The following is a 22524-nucleotide window of genomic DNA, read 5'->3' as shown; positions in this document are numbered from 1 at the left end:
GGTCTACCTGAGCTTCTAACCCGAAGCTGGTTTTTCTCTCAGTGGTCAACACCTAGGCAGGCTTGTCTTTTCATTTGGCCTGGCTGGGGCTAACCTCTCTGACCTCTCCGGGGTCAGGCCTGTCTTTCCTTTTCAGGTGAGGAATAGGCAAATGAATCTTCGGCCGAGGGTCCGGTGGAAAGCCCCGGGGCAGGGAGGAGGGCTACCATCCAGCCTTGGGTCAGGCAAGCCAAGGGAGAAGATAAGGGTGGAGGCTGTGGGCTGGCTGCCCGATTGGCAAAGACCGAAGCGTCCAAGGTGAGGGGCGGGGGGGAGGCTCTTGGAGACTGGTCTTCCATGACAGCCAGTCACGGCCTAGTCCAAATCTTTCCCAGGACTTCCGACATGAACCCTGACCAAAATAATGTCAACCGCAGAATGAGCTGTTTTGTGTGCTTGAAGCCTTTCCCAATGCCGCACGATGCAGGCCGGGCAGGACGCTGGCTTCCTCCCCCCCCCCCCAAATCGTGGGGGCTGTGGTTTCCTTCTCGCTCTCATCTTCGGGGATGTCTCGTGGATTTTGGACGGGGCGGAGACTGGAAGGGGGCTCTGGGAAGATCTGATTCTATGAGACCCCAGTCTTGAGTTGTCCCGCAGGGTCAGGTTGATGGATCTACAGGGCGCGAGAGCTGAGCCCAGACAGGGTGTTGTCTCACCAAAGGTCCACAGGAGGGGTGACCTGCTTTACAAGGGGTCACCTCACCGCCTTCACTCGGCAGGGGAGGTCGCTTGTCCGGTGGAGGGCTCCCCCCAAATCCACGTGCACCTTGGTGGGGGTGCAAGTCGAGGGAGCCTGTGCCGCACCCCTCTACACCTCCTCAACTTTCGCGGGCCACTGCGGGGCAGGAAGTGGGCGGGCACGGGTAGGGGGCGGCGCTTGGGTCGTGGGGAGGCGCCAGGCCAGGGTACCAGCTCCGCCTCCCCCCCCAGCCCCACCCGGTCGTGGCCGCGCCCCCTACGCCCCTTGCGCCCCGGGAGCTGCGGAGCCGCGGAGTGTGATCGCTGCCGGGCGACGATCGCAGAGCCCGCGGGCCCGGCGAACAAAGCGGCGGCGGCGCGGGCGGCAGAGGCGCGGGACGGCGCGGAGCGAGCGACCCGCCGCGCCTTTGTCTCGGGGCGGGGCAGGAGCGGCGGCCGCCGCCGCGGGGCGCCCCGAGTGCAGAATGCGGCTCCCGGCGGGGCGGATCGTGGAGCGCCGCTGCGACGGGCGGCGTGGAGCCCGGCTCGGGGCCCGAGCGGACTTGTGTGTGTGAAAGGGGGCAGCCGGAGCGCTGCCCGGTGATCGCACGTGGGCGGGAGCGGCGGCCCGCGAGCAGCTCCCGGAGGACGAGGAGGAGGAGGAGGAAGGGGAGGGACGCTCGGCGGCGCAGCTGGGACCCGGGGCCGCCCGTGCGAAGCCCCGCCCGCGGGCGGGCGGGATGCCCCACGGCCACCGCACTTTGGCCGGAGCGCTGCCCTGAGCGAGCCGGCCCAGCGGCCGCGGCGAGCGCACGGGCGCCGCGGGCGCCATGGAGCAGTGGCGGCAGTGTGGCCGCTGGCTCATCGACTGCAAGGTCCTGCCGCCCAACCACCGCGTCGTGTGGCCCTCGGCGGTGGTCTTCGACCTGGCGCAGGCTCTGCGCGACGGCGTCCTCCTGTGCCAGCTGCTGCACAATCTCTCCCCGGGCTCCATCGACCTCAAGGACATCAACTTCCGGCCGCAGATGTCCCAGGTGAGCGTCCAGGAGCTGCTGGTGGAGAGGTGGTGGGGGGGGGGTCCTGGCGCTCGCTCGGGCACGTGCGCCGCGCGGGTCGTGTGGACCGGATCGCCGAGGTCGTGGCCGTGGGAGGTCCTTTGGCACACTGGCCGGGGCAGCTGTTGCCGGGGGTGGTAATGATGGGACGCGCTTCGGCCTTCGCAGCCCGTCCCCGAAGGCGCGAAGTTGGCCGAAGTCCCCCCCCCCCCCGCCGCGCTCTCCCCAAGCCTTTGCCGCCCGCTGGTACTTATCCGTTTGCGCCCGTCCCCGGGCTGCGCTTTCCCGGGTGGAGGACGACTCCGATCCCTATGGGGTTGCCCAGCACTGCAGAGCCTTCATCCCCGGCCTGGGCGTCCAGGCCCCGCGAGCTCTCCTTCCTTTCGGGTGTGAGCCGCGTGCTCGGGCTTCGGCGGCCGGAGCCCTGCGGAGGATAAGCGGGCGCGCTCGCAGGGCTTGGGCCGGGACCCGGGCCGGGGCGACACGGGAGGGATCGGGAAGGCCGGGCGCCGCCCCCTCTCCGGCCTCCGCCTCCTTCATTCAGGACCTGGGGTGGGGGGGGCGGTGAGCTGCCTCCCGGGCCCTCCAGACGGGCTGCTGGGTCGAGCCCGGTTCTCTTTCTCAACCCCACAGCCCCGGCGGTCCTTCAAGAGTGGCCTTTGTGGCGGCCAAGGCACGCGTGTGGCCGCTGGGCCGGGCAGGAAAATGTCCGCTTAGCTGGCCGGAGCTGCTTTTTTTGGCCCCTTAAAGGGAACTTGGCTGAGACTTCGAAGATTCGAGGCTTACTGCCCGCCCTCGGGAGTGTGTGTGTGTGTGTGTGTGTGTGGGGTGCCTAGGAACCCCCACCCGATCACTGTACGAACAGATCCCAAGAGACAGAGGGGGTCAAGGAGAGTGCATGCCATACTGCCCAGGTGTGGACTTGCACCCCAAGCCCGTAGCCCCTGGCCCGACCCTCGGCATCTCCAAGTGGACAGCAGCCGTTCTTCTGTGGGGCTTCGGGAAACACCGTGCCTGGGGGCTGGGGAGGGGGCAGGCGGAGTGGGAGGGGAGTGATTCACTGATCCTAATATCCCAGCGCGTTCCAGCCTGCTGCCGGCCTCTGCCCTTTGGCTGTGTCTGTCTTTTCAAAGAGATGGGGCCACCACTCCAGGGTGGATGACCAAGGAGAGCCCCAGGGGGGAAGAAGGGTTACCCTCCCACTCAGTAGTAATATCCCAGGACTTGGGCAGGCAGCCCAGAGAAGGAACCCTCTGGGCCTCACTGCCAGCTTCCTGCCAGGGCTCAGTGGCAGTGTGCTCAAGTGGGGAGGGAAGCTCACAGTGCTCCTGCCACAGCTGAGGACCTTCAGAGATTTTTGTCCTCATCTGTCCTCACAGCCCCCTAGGGGGCTGGGCAGTTCTTACCCTGTCTTCTGGCTAGAGAAAGGGAGGGAAGCGGGGGGGGGGGGGGGGACACTGTTACACACACACACACACACACACACACACACACACACACACACAGTTGGGGACTCCTGTAATTGCAGGGTGCTGGGATTGGCCTGCCCCTGGCAGCTTTGGCTGGTGGTGGACTGGGAGGCTGAGGCCCAGACCCAGGTACAGGAGTGGGTGGGTTTTTTTAGGCTGATGGGTAGGGAGGCTGGGAGGGCCTTTGCCTGGCTTCAGAGTACCTAGTTCCTGTGGTTTAGGTGTGATGGAAGAGGGATGGGACAGTTTCTGGGATCCTGGGATCCATCAGTTGGACACAGCTGATACTCCATGAGCCTCTGCTCCAGTCTTGGTAGAAGGTTGCTGGGTGTGTGTGTCCATGTGGCCACATGTTCTGGTGGAGCCCTGGCCCTGTCACCTCCCACATACATGTGCCAGCCCTCAGGGCCTGTTTTCATCTGTATAAGGCAGTCACAGGTAGTCACCCCTTCACCCTGATGGTTGCTGAGGGCAGGCATAAGCCCAGTGTGGTGGGTCTGGTCCCATGGTGTCTGTCTGTATGTTGCAGGTGCTTGGTAAACTGTCCTTGTGTTTGGTGGGGATTGATCCCATGCCCCATCTTGTATATTCAAAGGAGAGAAATGTCTTTCTTTACTGTGGCTGGGGAGGAAGGTATCCTGTCTTTGGGGGGCCTGCTCTTTGTTCTTAGGGAAGCTCCCATTTCTTGGGGGAGGGCTAGAATGTCATCTTAGCCTGCAGTGGTTGGATCACAGGAGGAATCACAGTTGTCCTTTCATTTGTTAGTTCCTGGGCTGCCTTGGGCTAGGCAGAATCTTGGAGTGGCATGCCACTTCTGATCCGCAGACCAGACAGTTGAGGTTCAGAGAGTTCACAGTATTGCCCCAGGTCACCCAGATAGGAAGTGACATAACTCCCATGTGAACTTAGGTCCTCTCCCCCCAGGACTCTAAATAAATTGCGACTTCAGAAGACTTCCCTCAGCTGACCTGCGCTTTGCCGGCTTCCCGGGGCTTTTCCTGCTTTCTGGAGCGATGGCAGGCATGTGCCTGGTTTCGCTGGGCACCTGGGTACTGTACAGGGGAACGAGCAGCCCTTCTGCCGGGGGCAGATGGTCTCCTTTCTCCACTGTTGTGTGCTGCAACCCATCCAGCTCCCAGGCCTCTGTGATGCCCCCTGTTTCTAGAATGCCACATGGCTTCCTGGCTACATCCTGTCTTTAGAGGGTTCAGAGTTCCTCTCCCAGTCTGAGTTTATCTCAGCTGGGCTTTCAGTCCTAGGAGAACCCATTAGCAGTGTTCATTTATTGAGCACTTGCTGTGTATGGAGCCGGTTCTTGGAAATGGTCACAGAAAGAGACCTCACTTTGTAGTGCCCTCTTGCAATGGGCAGGTTGTTTGTGCTTTACCTTATCCTAAATGCTCGGGATCCATCTTGGGTTTAATTAAGCTAATTGGGTATGGCCATACTCTGCTGTTCCTAAGAAGGGAGCCAGCGGGTCGGAGCAGCTGTGGCTTCCAGGGTGTCCGTGTCAGCAGACAGTCCTCACGTCTGTTCTTCAGCAGCCCCTTTAGCAGGCTGCCCACCTGGATCTTCCCTGGTGGCCCTTGTCCTCCTCTTAGGACATCAGTGGTCTTTTTGCTGCAGGGACCCAGGATAGACCTCTGGGGATTGGGACCACCAGGGTCTGCCCCGCCACACCCTGCATTCTTTGACTCTTTCCTACCCTCCTCTATCCCTGCTGCTTTTGTGTTCTCCCGGTGTTTTTTTTTTTCTTCTTCTGCGCCTGCCTACTATGTGGCGTGCCTACTACGTGCTATGCCCTTGAGGGAGGACTGACTTTCTTCCAGCCTGGTTCTTCATGTGGGAGATGGTTTCCGGTTCTCTTCTCCAGGAAGCCTCCTCTGTTTTCTCTTGTGTCTGAGCCTTATTCTATGCCTATAGCCTTGTACTGCCCATACTTGGTTTTCTTACAAATACTGCTTGCCTGCTGTCCTGGATGCCGGCCCTGGGCCGATTTACATTGTGAAGGATGCTGCCATCCTGGAGGGCGTGATCCCTTTCTTCCAGGTGGTGCTGAATCAGTCCTCTTTGGGCTCCTCCAGTGAGCGTGGAAAGTGAGATGCTCTTTCATCGCCCTGGTTCCTTCACTCAAGGTTCCTCATGAGCCCCACCCATGTAGGCCTCATGCCAGGGAGGGGCAAGAGGGAAATAGGCCAGGCTCTAGGCTCTCATGAAGTCTAGGCAAGCAAGAACAGCCAGCGGGTGTGGGTGAGTTGTTCATTGACTGAGGAAGTAGCAATTGGATGCTCAAGAGTTCTCAAGTACAAATGGGGTACCCTGTTGGGAAGGCCAAGGTTGAAGACACAGGGACTTCTGGGGACAAGGAAAGAGAGGCTGATTGTAAAGAAAATGAAGAAGCTCTTTATTTGGTAGGGTGATTTATTTACTTATTTTTTTGGAGAGAGGGTCTCACCCTAGCCCAGGCTGACCTGGAATTCACCCTGTAGCCCAGGCTGGCTTTGAATGCTCAGTGATACTCCTACCTTAGCTTTCTTTTTTCTTTTTTGGATTTTTACTTTGTTTTATTTATTTGAGAGAGATATAGAAAGAGGGAGATAGAGAATGGGAGCACCAGGGCTTTTAGCCATTGTAAACAAACTTCAGACACATGGGCCACCTTGTGTATCTGGCTTACGTGGGTCCTGAGAAATTGAACCTAGGTCCTTTGGCTTTGGCTTTTCAGGCAAACACCTTAACGAGTAAGCCATCTCTCCAGCCCTCTTTTTTCTTTTTAAATATTTTTATTTACTCATTTATTTGATAGAGGAAGAGGGAGAGAGAATGAGAGAACAGGTGCACCCAGGGCATTTAGCCACTGCAAACGAACTCCAGACACATGCACTCCCTTGTGCATCTGGCTAATATGGGTTCTGGGGAATTGAACCTGGGTCCTTTGGCTTTGCAGGCAAATAATGCCTTATCTGCTAAGCCATGCCTCCAGCCTCTCTTTTCTCTTTCTAATTAAAATGTTTCATTTATTTACTTGAGAGAGAAAGAGGGAGGCAGAGAGAGATTTTGGGTGTGTGTGTGTGAGAGAGAGAGAGAAAGAGAGAGGGTGGGCGGGGAAGAATGGGCATGCCAGGACCTCCAGCCACTGCAAACGAACTCCAGATGTGTGCACCACCTTGTGCATCTGGCTTATGTGGGTCTTAGGGAATCGAGCTTGGGTCCTTTGGCTTTGCAGGGAAGTGCCTTAACCACTATGCCATCTCTCCAGACTTCTACCTCAGCGTTCTGAGTACTGGCCTCAGTAGTTTTTCATTGTAAAATGAGATTACTTTCTCGTAGACCTCAGTGGGTAAGTAGCCACTTGGCGCTCTGTAGCCCTGAATGTTTAGTGTTTCCTACAAACAAGGGTGTTCTCTGTGGCCACAGCCATCTATCTGTATGCAGAGCAGTGGCCATACAGGTGTCCGTAGTTGTTAAAGTGAACGTCCTTCCTGGTAAGGATGGCTTGGTTTCTTCCCCAGCCTGGGCTGGGTCTCAGCTTTTCTCTGATTTTGCTTTTCATGACTTTGACACTCTGGAGCAAGGCAGGCTCCTTGGATTTGGGTTCAGCCAATGCTTCTATAGGTTTAGACTCAGGCCATGTACCTGCAGGGGGAGAGATGCTCTGGGACCCTTCCCCTTAGGTCTGAGCAGGTGGCCTGAGGCTTACCTTGCCCCATGGCTTGGAAAGTTGAGTTTAACCACTTGGTTAGGGTAGAGGCTGTGCTGAAGATACTGTTTTCCTTGGGGGTTAACACAGACTTTAAAGGAGATGATACTTTGAGACAAGGTAAAAATGAGTTTCTCCTTTCCTCCCTCCTCCCCTTTCTTTCCTCTCATCCCTTCCCCCCTTTTCCTCTTTCTCTCCTTTCTCTCTTTCTTCCCAGTGTGGTCTGTTTCCTGTTTCATTCCATGTGTTCTAATCTGTTACTGCCATTATTTACTTTGGTGCTCACATTGTCTCCGGGCGACAATGGGAACTGCTCCAGGTTGGCGTCTGTGTTTTTCTCTGGCATGCTCCCAGGCATTCTGGGAACGTCGTTGATTTGCTGGCACAAGATATTCTGGGTTCATCTTGTGTTTTCCTTTGTCCCAGCTCAGGACTCAGCAGTTTCTCCAGTGGGCTCGGGTTCCTGGGTAGTGGAAGGAGAGAGTTATTTAGAGGCCAAGATCAGGTGAGGTGCCCTTAGGGCTCCTGGGGTGCTCCTGGGTGGATGCCCTTAGGGCTCACCTGGGAATGGATGGATGTGTGTGAGAACACACGTGCACGTGACTATACATGTCTGCGTGCATACACATGTGCGTATATTTCCTTTCTGTGTCACTGGTGCCACAGGAATGTAACATGATTGTATCTAGATTTATAAATTTCTAGTGATGCGTGAAAAGTAAGATCCAAGCCAGGCGTGGTGGCGCACGCCTTTAATCCCAGCACTTGGGAGGCAGAGAGAGGAGAACTGCTGTGAGTTGGAGGCTATCCTGAGACTACATAGTGAATTCCTGGTCAGCCTGGCCTAGAGCGAGACCCTACCTCGAAAAACCAAGAACAAAGAAAAGTAAGATCTGGGCTCTAGAAATTGCTCAGTGGTTAAGGCACTTATCTGTGAATCCTGATGATCTGGCCTCAGTTATCCAGTGTCCCCATAAAGCCAGATGCCCAAGGTGGTGCACGCATCTGGAGTTCATTTGCAGGGGCTGGAGGCCCTGGCACATTTATTCTGTCTCTGCTTGCAAATAAATATATATTAAAAAATTAAATATCTTTATTTGCAAGGAGAGACAGATTGAGATAACAGAGTGAGACAGACAGAATGGGTGCGCCAGGGCCTCCAGCCCCTGCAAATGAACTCCACATGCTTGTGTCTCTTTGTGCATCTGACTTTATGTGGGCTTTGGGGAATCAAACCTGAGTCCTTAGGCAGTGAAGGGAAGCACCTTAACTGCTGAGCCATCTCTCCCCCCAAATAAAAAAATATATATATTTAAAAAGTAAAATCCATATACCAGTAATTTTAATAATATAGTTTTTTCCTTAATATATTTTATTTATTTATTTGAGAGAGAGAATGGGCACATTAGGGCCTCCAGCCACTGCAAACAAACTCCAGATGCATACGCCCTCTCGTGCGCCTGGTTTATGTGGGTCCTGAAGAGTCGAACCGGTATCCTTTGGCTTTGCAGGCAAGTGCCTTAACCACTAAGCCATCTCTCCAGCCCTAATAATACAGTTTATTTAACCTATGCAACCTTAGTGTAATGTTCTGGAGGCGGTGAAAATCAGATCTTTGGAGGTGTGGAAACCTGCCTTGTCATTAGTAAAGACGTGTGCACCACACCTGTCGTGACACAGCTTTGTGGGGAGGCGGTGAGGAAATGTGTCTGTGAGGGCTCCTGACAGGGCAGTGATGAAAACAGGGTTGAGGAATGTGCCTCCCCGGCACTAGCTTTTCTTTTTTCTTTCTTTTTTTTTTCTCAATTTTTTATTAACATTTTCCATGATTATAAAAAACATCCCATGGTAATACCCTCTCTACCCCCACTTTCCCCTTTGAAACTCCATTCTCCATCATATCCCCTCCCCAACTCGATCAGCCTCTCTTTTATTTTGATGTCATGATCTTTTCCTCCTCTTATGATGGTCTTCTGTAGGTAGTGTCAGGCACTGTGAGGTCATGGGTGTCCAGGCCATTTTGTGTCTGGAGGGAGCACGTTGTAAGGAGTCCTACCCTTCCTTTGGCTCTTACAGCTTTTCTGTTTGGTGATGTCTGTGGTGCTCAGGGCTGCAGCGGTGGCAGGCCTGGGACGGCAAAGTCCTTAGGCCTTGACCTGAGGTTTTCAGGAGAGACCATTTGAGTGTTGTCTGCCCAAGCTGAGGGGTGGGTACATTGGGCACTGGTGTGAGTTGTTTGTACAAAGGGAGTTGGTTAAAAAAAAAACAACAACAGAACAAAAACTGGCTTCAGTGCCTGCTGGGGTGCTTTCTGAGAGGAAGGATGACTGCCGGGTGGAGACTTTGTGGAGCATGTCTGTCTCTGCTTTGAGCCTTGGGAATGTGGGCTCAAGAGTTGGGGGCTGTCAAGCTGCTGTTGCCCCCTTCTTATTGGGGAACTGACAGGGAGAGGCCTTACCTTGGACCTCAGTTGAGCCCTTTATTATTATTTTTTTAATTTTTTAATTTTTTGGTTTTCCGAGGTAGGGTTTCACTCTAGTCCTGGCTGGAATTCACTATGTAATCTCAGGGTGGCAGAGGTCGGAGCTCCACCTCCCAAGTGCTGGGATTAAAGTGTGCCACCATGCCAGATTTGAACCCTGAAAATGTATTTGAGGGCTGGAGTGATGGCTTAGTGGTTAAGGTGCTTGCCTGCAAAGCCTAAGGACCCATGTTCCACTCTCCAGATCCCATGCATGCCAAGCACACAAGATGGCACACGCATCTGGAGTTCAATTGCAGTGGCTGGAGGCCCTGGAATGCCAATTCTCTCTCTCACACACATAAAAACATTGCACAAAAATATTTTATTTGAGCCACGTGTGGTGGTGCACACCTTTAATCCCAGCACTGGGGAGGCAGAGGTAGGAGGATTGCTGTGAGTTCAAGGCCACCCTGAGACTACATAGTGAATTCCAGGTCAGCCTGAGCTAGAGTGAGACCCTACCTTGAAAAAGGAAAAAAAAAAAAATTATTTGAACTGGGTGTAGTGATGTACACCTTTAATACCAGCACTTGGGAGGTAGAGATAGGAGGATCACTGTCCAGGCCACCCTGAGACCACATAATGAATTCAAGGTCAGCCTGGACTAGAGTGAAAGAACTTTGAAAAACAAAACAAAACAAGAAAAAGAACAGCAGCAACAACAAAACAATGAAAACCCTCAAAAATATTTTAGTTATTTACAAGCAAAGAAAGAGAGAGAGTGTGGGATAGAGATAAGAGAGAGAGACAGAGAAAGAATGGGCACACCAGGACCTCCAGCCACTGAAAACAACTCCAGATGTATGGGACACTTTGCTTCTGCCTTTACATAGGTACTGGGGAGTCAAACTCAGTTCTTTAGGCTTTGCTCCTTAACCGCTGAGCCATCTCCAGTCCCTTGAGCCCTTTCTTATGTGACTCTTAGGTGGCTGAAGATATCCCCAGCTTAGAGGAAGGAAGTCCTTTTCATCCTTCTGGAAGCTATAGGTTCTTTAGTGGACTGTTGGCAGTGTGATCCATCCTTCCAGGACACCTGTGATGAAACATCTGTCACATAGCCTGTTGCTTCTGTCCCTGCATACGGGTCATGTCTGTGGGTTCAGGATGTCCTTTCCAGGCCAGAGTCAGCTTAGGGCTGGTGCATGTGTGTCACTGCAAGACATAGCCCCTAGCTGGGCCTCCCTCTACATCATCCCACGGTCTTGCTGGAGCAGGGCAGTCAGTGTTTTCTGTCGAGAGCTAGATCAGAAATATTTTCGGTGTTGTGGGCCAGATGGCCTCTGTTGCAGCTCCTCAGCTCTGCCCTTGTATGAAAGCAGCTGTAGATGTTGAACCAGGAGCGTGGCTGTACTCCCGTAAAATGTGGTTATGAAGACTGAATTCTGAATTTCACAGGGTGTTCACATAGCATGGAATACTATTCCTTTGATCTTTTTTTTTTTTCTTCTTAACTGTTTAAAAATATAAAAACCCTCCTTGGAGGATGTAGCTTTAGTAGCAGAGTGCTTGTCTGCCATTCACAAAATCCTGGATTCTATCTCTAGCCAAATTCATTCTCATCCCCTCTCCCCCCAAAAACAATACTTTTAACAAAACCAAAACCAAACACACACACACACACACACACACAAACCTTCCTTGACTTGTAGGATGTACGAAGCCAGATAGGTGGCAGGCTATATATAGAATCAGGAGGTGGGCTGCTGGTGCAGGCCTGTGGGCACAGCTTCTTGAGAGGAGGAGGGCAAGAGGATCACAAGTTCAAGGCTTGCGTAGGCAACTTAGATTGTGTATCAAAGGGGGACTGGGGATATGATTTAGTTTAGTGGTAGAGCGCTTGCCTAGAATGCCCCAAATTAAATTCAGCCTTGGAGTGGGTGGGTGGAGATCAGGTGTGAGTTATATAAAACCAGGCTTGCAGGCTCTACAAGATTAGTTAGCTAGAGGCATCTAGGGTCCAAAGAGCCCCTGCCCCAGGCCATTTCCTCCGTTATAGCCAAAGCAGCGGGTGCTCCTGTGGGCCTGAGCTCTGAGCTTGTGTCCCTTCCTACCTTGGGTCTCCCCCGACCCTGGGTCAGGCTCCCCTCCTAAGTCTGGCACCCAGTGGTCCAGCTCAGCCAGCTGGCCTGCCTCCTGTGGCTTCCCACTTCTTGGCCTTTGACCTGCAGTTTCTCCTCCACCATTGCCTTTGTTTTAGCATGGCTCCCTGGCCTGCCTTGGTCAGTCTTTCCTGCCCTAGGCCACCTGAGGAACCTGAGAAGGACTCCTGGCCCCCAGCATGTTCCCCTTCCTCCACAGGCTGGTCTCACGGGAAGGACTAGGCCAAGAGCAACACAGTCTGCTTTTCTCGCTCTCCCTCAGTGAGCTTCCTTGATGGCCTAGCTCCCTGGGCCGTCCGTGGCCAGGCTTCGGGAGGCCGAACTCTCAGACCTGGAGCAGTCCTGCATTAGACAGGTCCTAGGAATTGGCTAGCAAATGCATGAGCTGCCAGAAATCGCTGTAGTGGGGACCATGCTCGGCCACTTGACTGCCATCAGAATGGGAATGGTGACCGGCTCCCTTGGAGTCAGTCAGTCTCCTTACCTGATGTTGGGATGACAGTGGTCACCCCCAAGGGCTCCTAGGAGGATTTGGTGAGAAAAATGAATGCTTAGCAGCAGGCCTGGCAGCCTCAGGACACCGCATGCGCTTTTCCTCACTTGCTACTCGTTCCTGTGACCTCCAGAGCTGGGCTACAGCGGACAGCCACCTTCCTGTCCTCTCTGCCCCCCACTGGCTGTCCAGCTGCAGTGGAGCCCCGGCTCTTGGCAGGCTGCCTGGAGCACATGGAGGGGCTTTGTTCAGATGGGGGGCACTGTTACTGTCACTCCAGACGGAGGCTCTTCCGGGCCCCATGCCCCTTGGTGAGCTGGGTGGTGTTATAACACAGAAGTGGAAGGAGCTCCTGGTTATTAGTACTCTGCGACTCTGGCGTGGTCGTGAGCCTGTGGGACAGTCAAGATGCTCACAGAAAAGGCTGTACACCACATGTCCCTGTAGCTTCTCGGGCAGGGGCTCTCTGGCTGAGCAGGCAGGAGAGGGGCACACACCAGCTGTGCTGACCCTCAGCAGAGGTTGGGTGGGATCTGTGGGGGCAAGGGGATGGCAGAAGGCTTCCTGGAGGAGATGTGCTGGAAGCCTGGGCCGGGGAGGTGGCTCAGTTGGTCCAGTGCTTACATTGTGAAGACCTGACTTTGGATGTCTGGCATCTATGTAAAAGCCCAGTGTGGTGATGAATGTGCCTATGATCCCTGGGCTGGAGACAGGAGGGCTCCTAAGGCTTTGCTGGCTAGCAAGTGGAGCTGAATCGGTGAGCAGTGGGGCTGGTTGAGAGGCCTTTTCTCCAAGAATAAGAGGAGAGTGGCTGAGTAAGAACCTCTACATAGGCCTTGCTATCCACACTCACCTGCCCACACTACACACACGCAAAAAGAAAAGAAAACCGCAAGCCCGCGTAGCTAACAGTGGAGGTGGGAGACACTCAACAGGGAGGACTCTATGCAGATAGAGTCCAGGCATCCCCCAGCACTGCTCCAGCCCAGGTCATAGGGGGTTGTGTTTCTTGAATCTGTGCCCCAGGCAGCGGGCGAGGTGCAGGTAGATGGGCTGCCAGGCAGCTGATGACAAGGGAGGCCGTTGTTTGGTACGCCTCACAGTGTGCTGCTCCTTTGGCCACAGGTGGTAACATCTAGCCTCTGAGAAATAGGGTGGTGGCCTGCCTCAAGGCCAGCCGGACGGTGGGAGTGTGTGGAAGGCCAACTATCATTTGTGGTGTTGGAGTGGGGCGGCATAATCCGTTCCTCCAGGGAAGATGCTTGTGGCTGGGGCTTCTCTGCCCTGGGCCAGGGTGGGCTCTAGGCTGGTGAGATGTCTTCTGACTCTGTCCTGGGACTGTTTGTCTCCTGACTGCCCAGTGCTAGCTTCTGGACTCAGGAGGTCCTATAGGTACTGGGTTGAGTGTCTCTGTCCCTACTGATGGAAGAGGGAAGGGAGAGGTCAGGGGTCTTACAGCTGTATGAGGGTTGGAACTTCTCACCAGCTATTGGCTTCCATAGCTGCTCTGCCTACAACAAGGCCCTTATTATGGTCCTCCGTCCGGTGATAGGCTGGCTGGCTCGGAGCCCAGTACCTGAATACAAAGGTGGCCCCAGTGCTATCCCAGCTAACTCTACCTTTCTGGCTGCATGACTTCTGGACCTGTCTCTCACCTGCTCCCAGGATTCCTGGGGTCACTTCCTCAACCCCATTTGCAAAGCTCTCATCACATTGACCTTCTGATAGAGCTACGAGTGAGCTGGCTGGTGGCTGGGGACGGGCACTGTTTGCCTCAGGACCGGCTGGTTGCCTTTCCTGACTTGATGACCAGGGCCGCCCTCCTTTCTTGAGAGGTTTCCACACCTCTTCATTTTCCTGTTGCTCCCACACTTGTGCTTCCTAAATGTTTCAGTGTATCAGTGCCTGCAAACTGGCAGCTTAAGTGGGATTTAGTGAGACCTGCTAGGGAGGGGAGGGCTCAGGGCTCAGGGTCCTCACTGGAGGCCTTTGCATGCTTCCCTTCAGCTGTCCTTTCCTTTCCTTTCCTTTCCTTTCCTTTCCTTTCCTTTCCTTTCCTTTCCTTTCCTTTCCTTTCCTTTCCTTTCCTTTCCTTCCTTTCCTTTCCTTTCCTTTCCTTTCCTTTCCTTTCCTTTCCTTTCCTTCCTCTCCTCTCCTCTCCTCTCCTCTCCTCTCCTCTCCTCTCCTCTCCCCTCCCCTCCCCTCCCCTCCCCTCCCCTCCCCTCCCCTCCCCTCCCCTCCCCTCCCCTCCCCTCCCCTCCCCTCCCCTCCCCTCCCCTCCCCTCCCCTCCCCTCCCCTCCCCTCCCCTCCCCTCCCCTCCCCTCCCTTCCCCTTTCTTCTTCCCCTCCCCTCCCCTCCCCTCCCCTCCCCTCCCCTCCCCTCTCTTCTCCTCTCCTCCCCTTTCTCCTCCCCTCTCTTCCCCTCCCCTCCCCTCCCTTCCCCTTTCTTCTTCCCCTCCCCTCCCCTCCCCTCCCCTCTCCTCCCTTCCCCTCCCTTCTCCTCTCCTCCCCTCCCCTGCCCTCTCCTCCCTTCCCCTCCCCTCTCCTCTCCTCTCCTCTCTTCCCTTCCCCTCCCCTCTCTTCCCCTGTTTGGTTTTTTGAGGTAGGGGTCTCACTCTAGCCCAGACTGACCCTGTAATCTCAGGGTGGCCTCGAACTCAGTGATCCTCCTACCTCTACCGCCCAGAGTGCTAGGATTAAAGCCATGTGCCACCACGCCCTCAGCTCTTTTCTGACTCCCGCCTTTGTGTTTCTGCCACGGGAAGTCTCCTGTGTGCTCCTCTTCCCGCCTGTCAACATCCTCTGCCTAGTTCCAGTGGCCGCTCCTACATCCGCTCTCCGCCCCCCAACCCCCACCTCCCACTCACGCTGAGCTGGCCTCGGTTGTGCAGACCCTTAGGGCCCCACTGGTCTCCCCCTGAACCAGTGCAGTAGGGCAGGGTGGGTCTGCAGACATGCCCCTGGGTGGAAACCTCTAGAGGGTACCTGAGTCCTGTCAGCCCCAGGTTGCAAACCTTTTGCGTGTCACATGACATGTCTCTTGGCTGTTGGTCTTGGGCCCTGCTTCCTTCCAACGGGCCTGTGAAGAGCCACCTCACAGGATTTGTTTGAGAACTGGTTAAAAGTAGCAGAGAGTACTCATAGTTTCTGAGGGCCTGTGAGTGGGAAGGGCTATATGGTCGGGGTGCTCCCCCCCCCTGCTCCTTGCAGAATGGAGCTGGGATCCCCACCACCCTGCACAGCTGCATTCTCAGCTGCGAAGCTCTTTGAAGACCCGAGGATGCCCCCCTCCCTGTGCTTATGGGCAGGGGAAGGGGCTCTAGTGCCCGAGAGGAGAGGCTGTGGGATGCTAACCCCAGACCCCTTGCTTGGCCCCAGCCATTCTCTCCCCCTCCCCCACAGAAGTGCCAAACCCATGTGCAGTGGCTGGGACCCCCTCATTGCCTAGTGTCCTGAAGCTGTCCCTGGCTTTGGCTTCTGGATCTGAGAGAGAAACAAGAATCACAAACGCCCAGTGGCTGAGGACGGAACTGGTCTGTGTCGCGGCTCGCTTGACCTGGAGCCAGGCCCGGGTGACTGACTGCCCCACTGAGATTTCCCGAACCCTGCCAGCGGCTTGACAAGAACAGACGCTGCTGCAGAGTTCCTGTTTTGTGGAGTGTTTGTCAGTCTTTATAGAGTTTGTATAAGGATTAAAAGAATTTTAATAGGCCTGCTCCTGCCCCTGGGCCAGCACAAACCTGAAGCCGTAATATCCCTTGCCGGCCTGTTTTGTTCTGTGGTTTTGAGCTCAGGGGCAGTGTGAGCTCGGTGGGGTGTGTGTGGGGGGGGGGTCCCCCTTCCCCTCCACCAGCTGTTTAGCCTCGGCCCTTCCAGAATGGCAGAGTTCCGGCTCCCAAGCCTTGTGTCCCTTGTCATCTGCACAGGGTCAAGTGGGGTGCCGCTCCTCCTGACTTCTTTTGTCAGAGGACTTTGCAAGCCGCTGCTGCTGTCGCTGCCCCTGTCAGGGATCATCTGCTGCCACGTCAGGTCGTTCTGATCAAGCTTTGGTGTTTGTAGCAGGAGGGTTATCCCCAGGTGAGGGGCTGGTCCGGGTGCTCTAGGTGACCCCAAGGCCAGAGTCCAAAGTCCTAGACCCTGCAGATGCGGGTGGGTAGGTGTTGGCCGCTCCCACTCCAGCTGGTTCTCTGTGCCTTCCCTGCCTTGGCCAGCCTTCTTCCCCAACGCTGCGTGTCTTCGTTTGCCTTCTACACACGGCATCGCAGTCACCTGCTTTGCACGGGCACGGTGGTCTCTTGATGGAGCATGCAGCCAGCTGCAGTCTCTGTAGGGCTCTGCTGAGTGTGACACAGGACCTCCTTTGTCAGCAAAGGAGCGGTGGTACGCGGTTCTGAACCGCCTCCTCGGCCACCCTGCAGTGAGAGGCCCGGCTCAACTGGCATCATCTCCCGATCGCACCCGTGTTCCAGCAGTCTGAGGCTGTTTCCCCTCACCCAGGGTCTCACGCTCGCCCAGGCTGAGCTGGAATTCACTATGTAGTCTCAGGATGGCCTCGAACTCCCCAGCGATTCTTGTACCTCGGCCTCCGGAGCGCGGGATTAAAAGTGCGCGCCACTACGCCCAGCGGAAAGACAGCGAGAATGGGTGTACCAGGACCTCTAGCTGCTGCAAATGAATTCCAGGTGCATATACCAACTTGTGCTTGTAGGGAATTGAACTTGGGACATTAGGCTCTACTAGCAAGCGCTTTAACTGCTGAGCCATCTCTTCAGTCCCCCCTTTTTTCCTTTTTGAGTTGGGGGGGTTTCACATTAGCCCAAGCTGACTTGGAATTCATTCTTTAGCCCAGGCCGGCTTTAAACTCAAAAGTGTCCTCCTGCTTCAGCCTACTGAGACCTCGGGTTAATGGTGTGAGCTGCCACATCCATTTGAGGCTGTTTTTCTATTTTATGCTCTCTTTGGGTTACCCTTGGTCAGACCCAGAGGTGAGAGGTTATATGTGGATGGGTCCCCCATCTTTTTAAAAAATATTTTATTTATTTGTTTGAGAGAGAGAGAGAGAGTGGGCACACCAAGGCCTCCAGCCACTGCAAATGAACCCCAGGTGCATGTGCCCCCTTGCGCATCTGGCTTACGTGGGTCCTGGGGAATGGAACTTTGTTCCTTTGGTTTTTCAGGCAAACGCCTTAACCGCTAAGCCATCTCTCCAGCCCCCTCCCACCTTTTAACTGTATATGAGGGTTAGCGTGCAGGGGGATCATTGCAACATGTCTTCTGACGCACCAGGCAGGTGCTGTCTAGTGACACATGTCACCTGGGCGTGGTGGAAGCACTTAGTGCTTATGCTTATGACAGCCTGTCCTGAAACCTTCTGTCTTGCCCCATGTTCTTCCCATTCCTACCTCCACCCCCTGCCCCCCCCCCCCCCCCCCCCCCGGCCACTCCCAGTCCCTAGTTTATCTGGCAGTCAGTCATTCTAGTGGAAGGCAAGACCTCTTTCGAATCTGGCCAGTTTGTGCCCGTACTTGATGAATCACACTAAAAGCGGGCCTGGAGCTCATGTTCCTACTCCCGGAAGTGCCCCTTGACATTACTTATTTTTACAAACCTAGAGCTCAAAGGAAGCTGGTTCGAGGCAGAGCAGCCAGGTGAGGCCCTGGCAGATGGCTACGTCTCTCTGAGCCTCGGTTTGCCCACCGCCAGGGTGGTAAAGGGGTGCACCTGCACTCAGCTACATCCACATACCTTCCTTTTGCCTTGCTCTCCCCTCTTCTCCCCCTCCTCCTTGTTTAAACTCCCCGGTCTCCTGCCTCCAGCTCCTGAGAGCTGGGATTAGGGGCATAGCCTGACCTGTCTGGCCCTTTCTGCTTCCCTCAGGCCTTCCATAAACTGGGTCTTTGTTGCTTCTGAAGTGGGGTGAGTGCCCCAGGCATGTCTACCTGGGGATTCTGTAAGGCTTCCCCTCTCTTCTGAGGGAAGTAGGGCTGAGTGAGGCCCAGACAGAAAGTGGCTTCCCCATCCCTCTCTCCATGCTGCTGTGAGGACTAGAGAAGACCCTCCCTACTCCCTCTCCTTGAGAGGAACCAGGCCAGGACTCAGCCTTGGTCGGGTAGTCCAGTGGGCATAGGAGTTCCCTGACCACATGCATCAGGCCTGGGTCTCCCTTGCCTCAGCTGTGAAATGGCATCTTCTCTTTCTAACGTGCCTCCAAGGGGAGCCGGGGAAAGCTTGGAGGGTGGGTGAAGTTGGCTGCCTCTCGCAGGAGCCCCCGCTGTCTGGTGTGTGTGTAATTCCTCTCGTGGCAAGCCGCCCTGCCCTGTCGGTGACTCCTCGGCTCCGCGCTCCGTGCCTTGGTTGACAAGTCCCATCTTTAGCCTCTCCTGAAGGGGGGGTGGGTGCGTCGTCCTGGGAGAGAGGCAGCCGCCCCTCCAGCTGTCTCGGGCCTGGTGAACGGCTGCTTTTAATAATGATGTGGCTTTTTGGGAGAATCGCACTTTAAAAAAAAAAAAATTATGTAGCTGATGACGGCATGCTCTTAGAAGCACCCTCCCACCCTCCCTGCCCCCACATGTTGGGGCCACGAGCATCAGAGATTCTAGTGCAGAGTAGGGGCGATGGGTCGATGCGCCTGTGGACTGTTTGATTAGCTGGTGTTCAGGGTGCGGGGAGAGGACAACCGCCATGTCTGGGAGTGAGTGACAAGTCCTGGCTGTGAGCCCCTCCCCTTTGTAGTTCTCTCGCTTTGTTGTGTATGTGTGTGTGTGTCTACACGTGCACGTGGGCACTAAGCCCTAGCTTATGTGCGCAGTGGGCTTTTCAGCGGTGAGGCTCCCGAGGCGAGGGGTGTGCGTGAGCATGCCGGCTGGGGCCGCAGCGAGGACTCTGGGGCCTGGACCCTGGGTATGATCTGTTCCCAGGCTGTGTGGCTTGTCCGCATCTCATATGTCTCCTCCTGATTGCTCTGGAGCGTGTATTTGCACGAGGCCCCGTGGGCCTCTTGCTCTCTGTTGACTTATGTCTGCCCCATGGACGTTACAGGGCAAAGACCTGGATCTTTTTGTTGGGGGAGATCAAGGCCCAGGTGGCAAAGGTGGTGACTGAGGGGACTCCCAGTTGTGGTTCTGTGAACATCTGGGAATTGTGATGGCGGCTCAGTCTGCTCCAAGGACCAGTTCTGAGGCCTGTCCTGATCCATTCTCCCTCTGGTCCTTGGCCTTGTCTGCTAGCGGGGTTCCCCCCCACTCCCCATCTCCTGTGAGTTGTAGTTGTCACAGGTAGTGTGGAAAACGAGCAGCCCGGGCAGGAAGCTATGTGGTACCTTCCTTAGCTCTAAACACTGGCCTGTGGTCCGTGGGTGGGCAGGCTACCTCCCTGGCCAGGATGATGCCCCATGATGGAGAATGGGCCACAGTGTTTAGCTCCTGTGGAGTCCCTGGGCCAGTGGGATCCCTGCCACGCTGTCTGCTTGGGACAGTTCTGAGACTGCCAAGGTGGTGCCAAGATGCTCCTAATTAGTCACTGGGGGTCTTAGGTGGACTTAGATCCCTGTAGGGTTTTCCTTGCCTTGCACTCTGTGGAGTACATTACAAGATGTTGGTGGGCTGGTGAGATGGCTCAGTGGTTAAAGACGCTCATTACATGCAAAGCCTGCTGTCCCGGGTTTGATTCCTCTTTACTCACGTAAAGCCAGATGCACAAAGTGTTGCAGGAGTCTAGAGTTTGTTTTCAGTGGCAAGAGGCCCTGGCATGTCTCTATTCTCCCTGTCTTGTAAATAAATACAAAATACTTTGTAAATAAATACAAAATTCTTGCCGGGCGTGGTGGCGCACGCCTTTAATCCCAGCACTCAGGGAGGCAGAGGTAGGAGGATCACTGTGAGTTCAAGGCCACCCTGAGACTACATAGTGAATTCCAGGTCAGCCTGGGCTAGAGTGAGACCCTACCTCGAAAAACAAAAACAAAAACAACAACATAACAAAAAGCCTTAAAAAAAAAAGGACATTTTATTTGAAAGCTTTGGAAACTTAGGCTGAGTCCCAAGAATCTGTCTGAGTTCACCAGCAGAAGGATGTGAGGATTGAACCTGTGGCTTTATACGTACCCTGCATCCCTAGCATCAGTTTGTGCTGTGAGGCTCTGCGTTCTCCCGAGATACAGGGGTTTTTATCTGTCGAAACATTGCCATTCATAATTCATGTGTTGGCAGTCTCTTTCTCTCTTTCTTAACTCATGTGTGTAATAAAACTTTTTTTTTTTTCCCCCACAAAAGGGAAGATAGAATGTCTACACACCACTCCCTCCTCATGCAAATAAACCTTGGGAGAAATTGGCCTGTCATCTCTTTGGGTATATTTTGTGGTAATTTAGCTGCTTAAATGAAACATCTGTTAGCCAGTGAAGCCCAGGGAGAGCACGATTGTACGGGGCTATAGATTGCTGCAAAGCACAGAGTGCTTCGTGTTTACTGCTCTCGTGGAGTGGATTTTGTGGGGGCGGGTGGGGGAAGGCTGGCACCCAGACAGCAGGGTATAGGGATGGAGGGGGGAGTGGAGTCTTTTTACTGGCCCCTCCCCCAGTCCCTGAAAGCAGCCTACTTCCTTTCTGCAGAGCCAGAACTGAGGGTGGACCATCTATGGGTGTGGCTCAAATAAAAGGCTGTCCACCCCCCAGTTTCTACAGCCTCACTCAGGGTGAAGGGACCCTCCCCTTATATACAGGTAGCTCTGTTAGAGTTTACTGAGGGAGGATCAGGGTACCCCACCATGGTGGTCATACAAATGTGGCCCCGTAGCTTGTGACAAGGTGTCTACTCACCCACCCCCCAGGTCTGGATTGGTCCACCTGTAGACTGGGCTGCTGTGGGACTAGGTTGAGGCCCTGTGAATCTTGGGCACTGTGTGGGCCACAGCCTGGCTATCAGTAAGTACTTGATGTGGTTGTACGTTTCCATCCTGTGCTCCATTTACAGAGCCACTTCTGCTGAGGGAGCTGGTTTTGTGTGGCTGGACTTGTTTCCAGAACCTTCCTACTTATTGTTTTTTTTTTTTTAACTTTATTTTTATGTTTATTTATTTATTTGACAGCGATAGACAAAGAGAGAAAGAGGCAGATAGAGAGAGAGAGAGAGACAGAGAGGGAGAGAGGGAGGGAGGGAGAGAGAGAATGGGCATGCCAGGTCCTCCAGCCACTGCAAACGAACTCCAGATGCATGGCGCCACCATATGCATCTGGCTCGCTTGGGTATTTGGGAATTGAGCCTTGAACCGGGGTTCTTAGGCTTCACAGGCAAGCTCTTAACCACTGAGCCTTCTCTCCAGCCCTTTTTAACTTTTTTTTTTTTTTTTATTAATTTATTTATTTCAGAGCGACAGCCACAGAGAGAAAGACAGATAGAGGGAGAGAGAGAGATTGGGCGCGCCAGGGCTTCCAGCCTCTGCCAACGAACTCCAGACGCGTGCGCCCCCTTGTGCATCTGGCTAACGTGGGACCTGGGGAACCGAGCCTCGAACCGGGGTCCTTAGGCTTCACAGGCAAGCGTTTAACCGCTAAGCCATCTCTCCAGCCCTTAACTTTTTTTTTTTGAGAGAGAGAGAGAATGGACATGCCAAGGCCTTTAGCTGCTGCAAACAAACTCAACATGTGTGTCCCCTTGTGTGCGTGTGCGCCATTGTGTGCTTGCGTCACCGTACTTCTGGTTTACACGGGTCCTGGAGATTCTTATGTTTCTGTTTATTTATTGGCTTCTCAAAGATTTTGTCTTTAGGTGGCTCAGTTCATTTTTTTTTTTTTTTTTTTGAGGTAGGGTCTCACTCTAGCTCAGGCTGACCTGGAATTCACTATGTAGTCTCAGGGTGGCCTTGAACTCACAGCGATCCTCCTACCTCTGCCTCCCGAGTGCTGGGATCAAAGGCGTGCGCCACCACGCCCGGCACAGTTCATTCTTGTCTAAGCAAGCGTGATCATTGCTTCCTGCAGACACAAGTCAGGCCTTAGAATCCAGCTCTGGAGAAGAATTAGCCTCCAGTATGTGGGTTCATCTGGGGTGACAAGGTGGCCTTTCCAGAGCCCAGCTACGCAGACTGAAAATCCAAAATAGTAGTGTCTGTTGTTTTAAAGTGGCTTTTGTTTGCTGACGGAGTGGTTTTTCTAAAGAAGGACATTACCCTAAATTGATTTTTGGGGCTGCTTTATTACTATTGATCTCTTAACGCTTTAGTCAGGAAGCACGATCACAGTGGCTCTATTGAGATGCTCCTGCTAAACTTGTCAATGGCTTAGGGAGAGGCATTTGTTGAGATGTGGGTGACAGTACCTCATTGTGAACCCAGAACCGGCTGTGAGCAGCACCTCATCCTCCTAGGCCCGGGCCCGCTGTGATGGTCCTGCAGCCAAGCTGACAGACTCATTGTCTGACTCTCTGGTCCGTGGGGAGTAGAGAATGAGAGTATCTGCTCCTTCTAGTCCTC

At 54.4% G+C, this 22524-nt stretch overlaps 1 protein-coding gene across 1 annotated transcript in view; it reads left to right on the top strand.

Moving 5' to 3' along the window:
* Window positions 1–1547: 1547 nt before the first annotated feature.
* Vav2 (vav guanine nucleotide exchange factor 2) overlaps window positions 1548–22524 on the top strand; it is a 207494-nt gene continuing 186517 nt past the window's right edge. The window contains exon 1 of the mRNA XM_045133914.1: window positions 1548–1751. Within this exon, the coding sequence (XP_044989849.1) occupies window positions 1548–1751 (204 nt within the window). The remainder of the gene's footprint in view (window positions 1752–22524) is intronic.

This window comes from Jaculus jaculus, chromosome 1, assembly GCF_020740685.1.
Source record: "Jaculus jaculus isolate mJacJac1 chromosome 1, mJacJac1.mat.Y.cur, whole genome shotgun sequence".
Lineage (NCBI taxonomy): Eukaryota > Metazoa > Chordata > Mammalia > Rodentia > Dipodidae > Jaculus > Jaculus jaculus.
The sequence above is the reverse complement of the archived record's forward strand: the minus strand, read 5'-3'. Positions and strand labels throughout refer to the sequence as shown.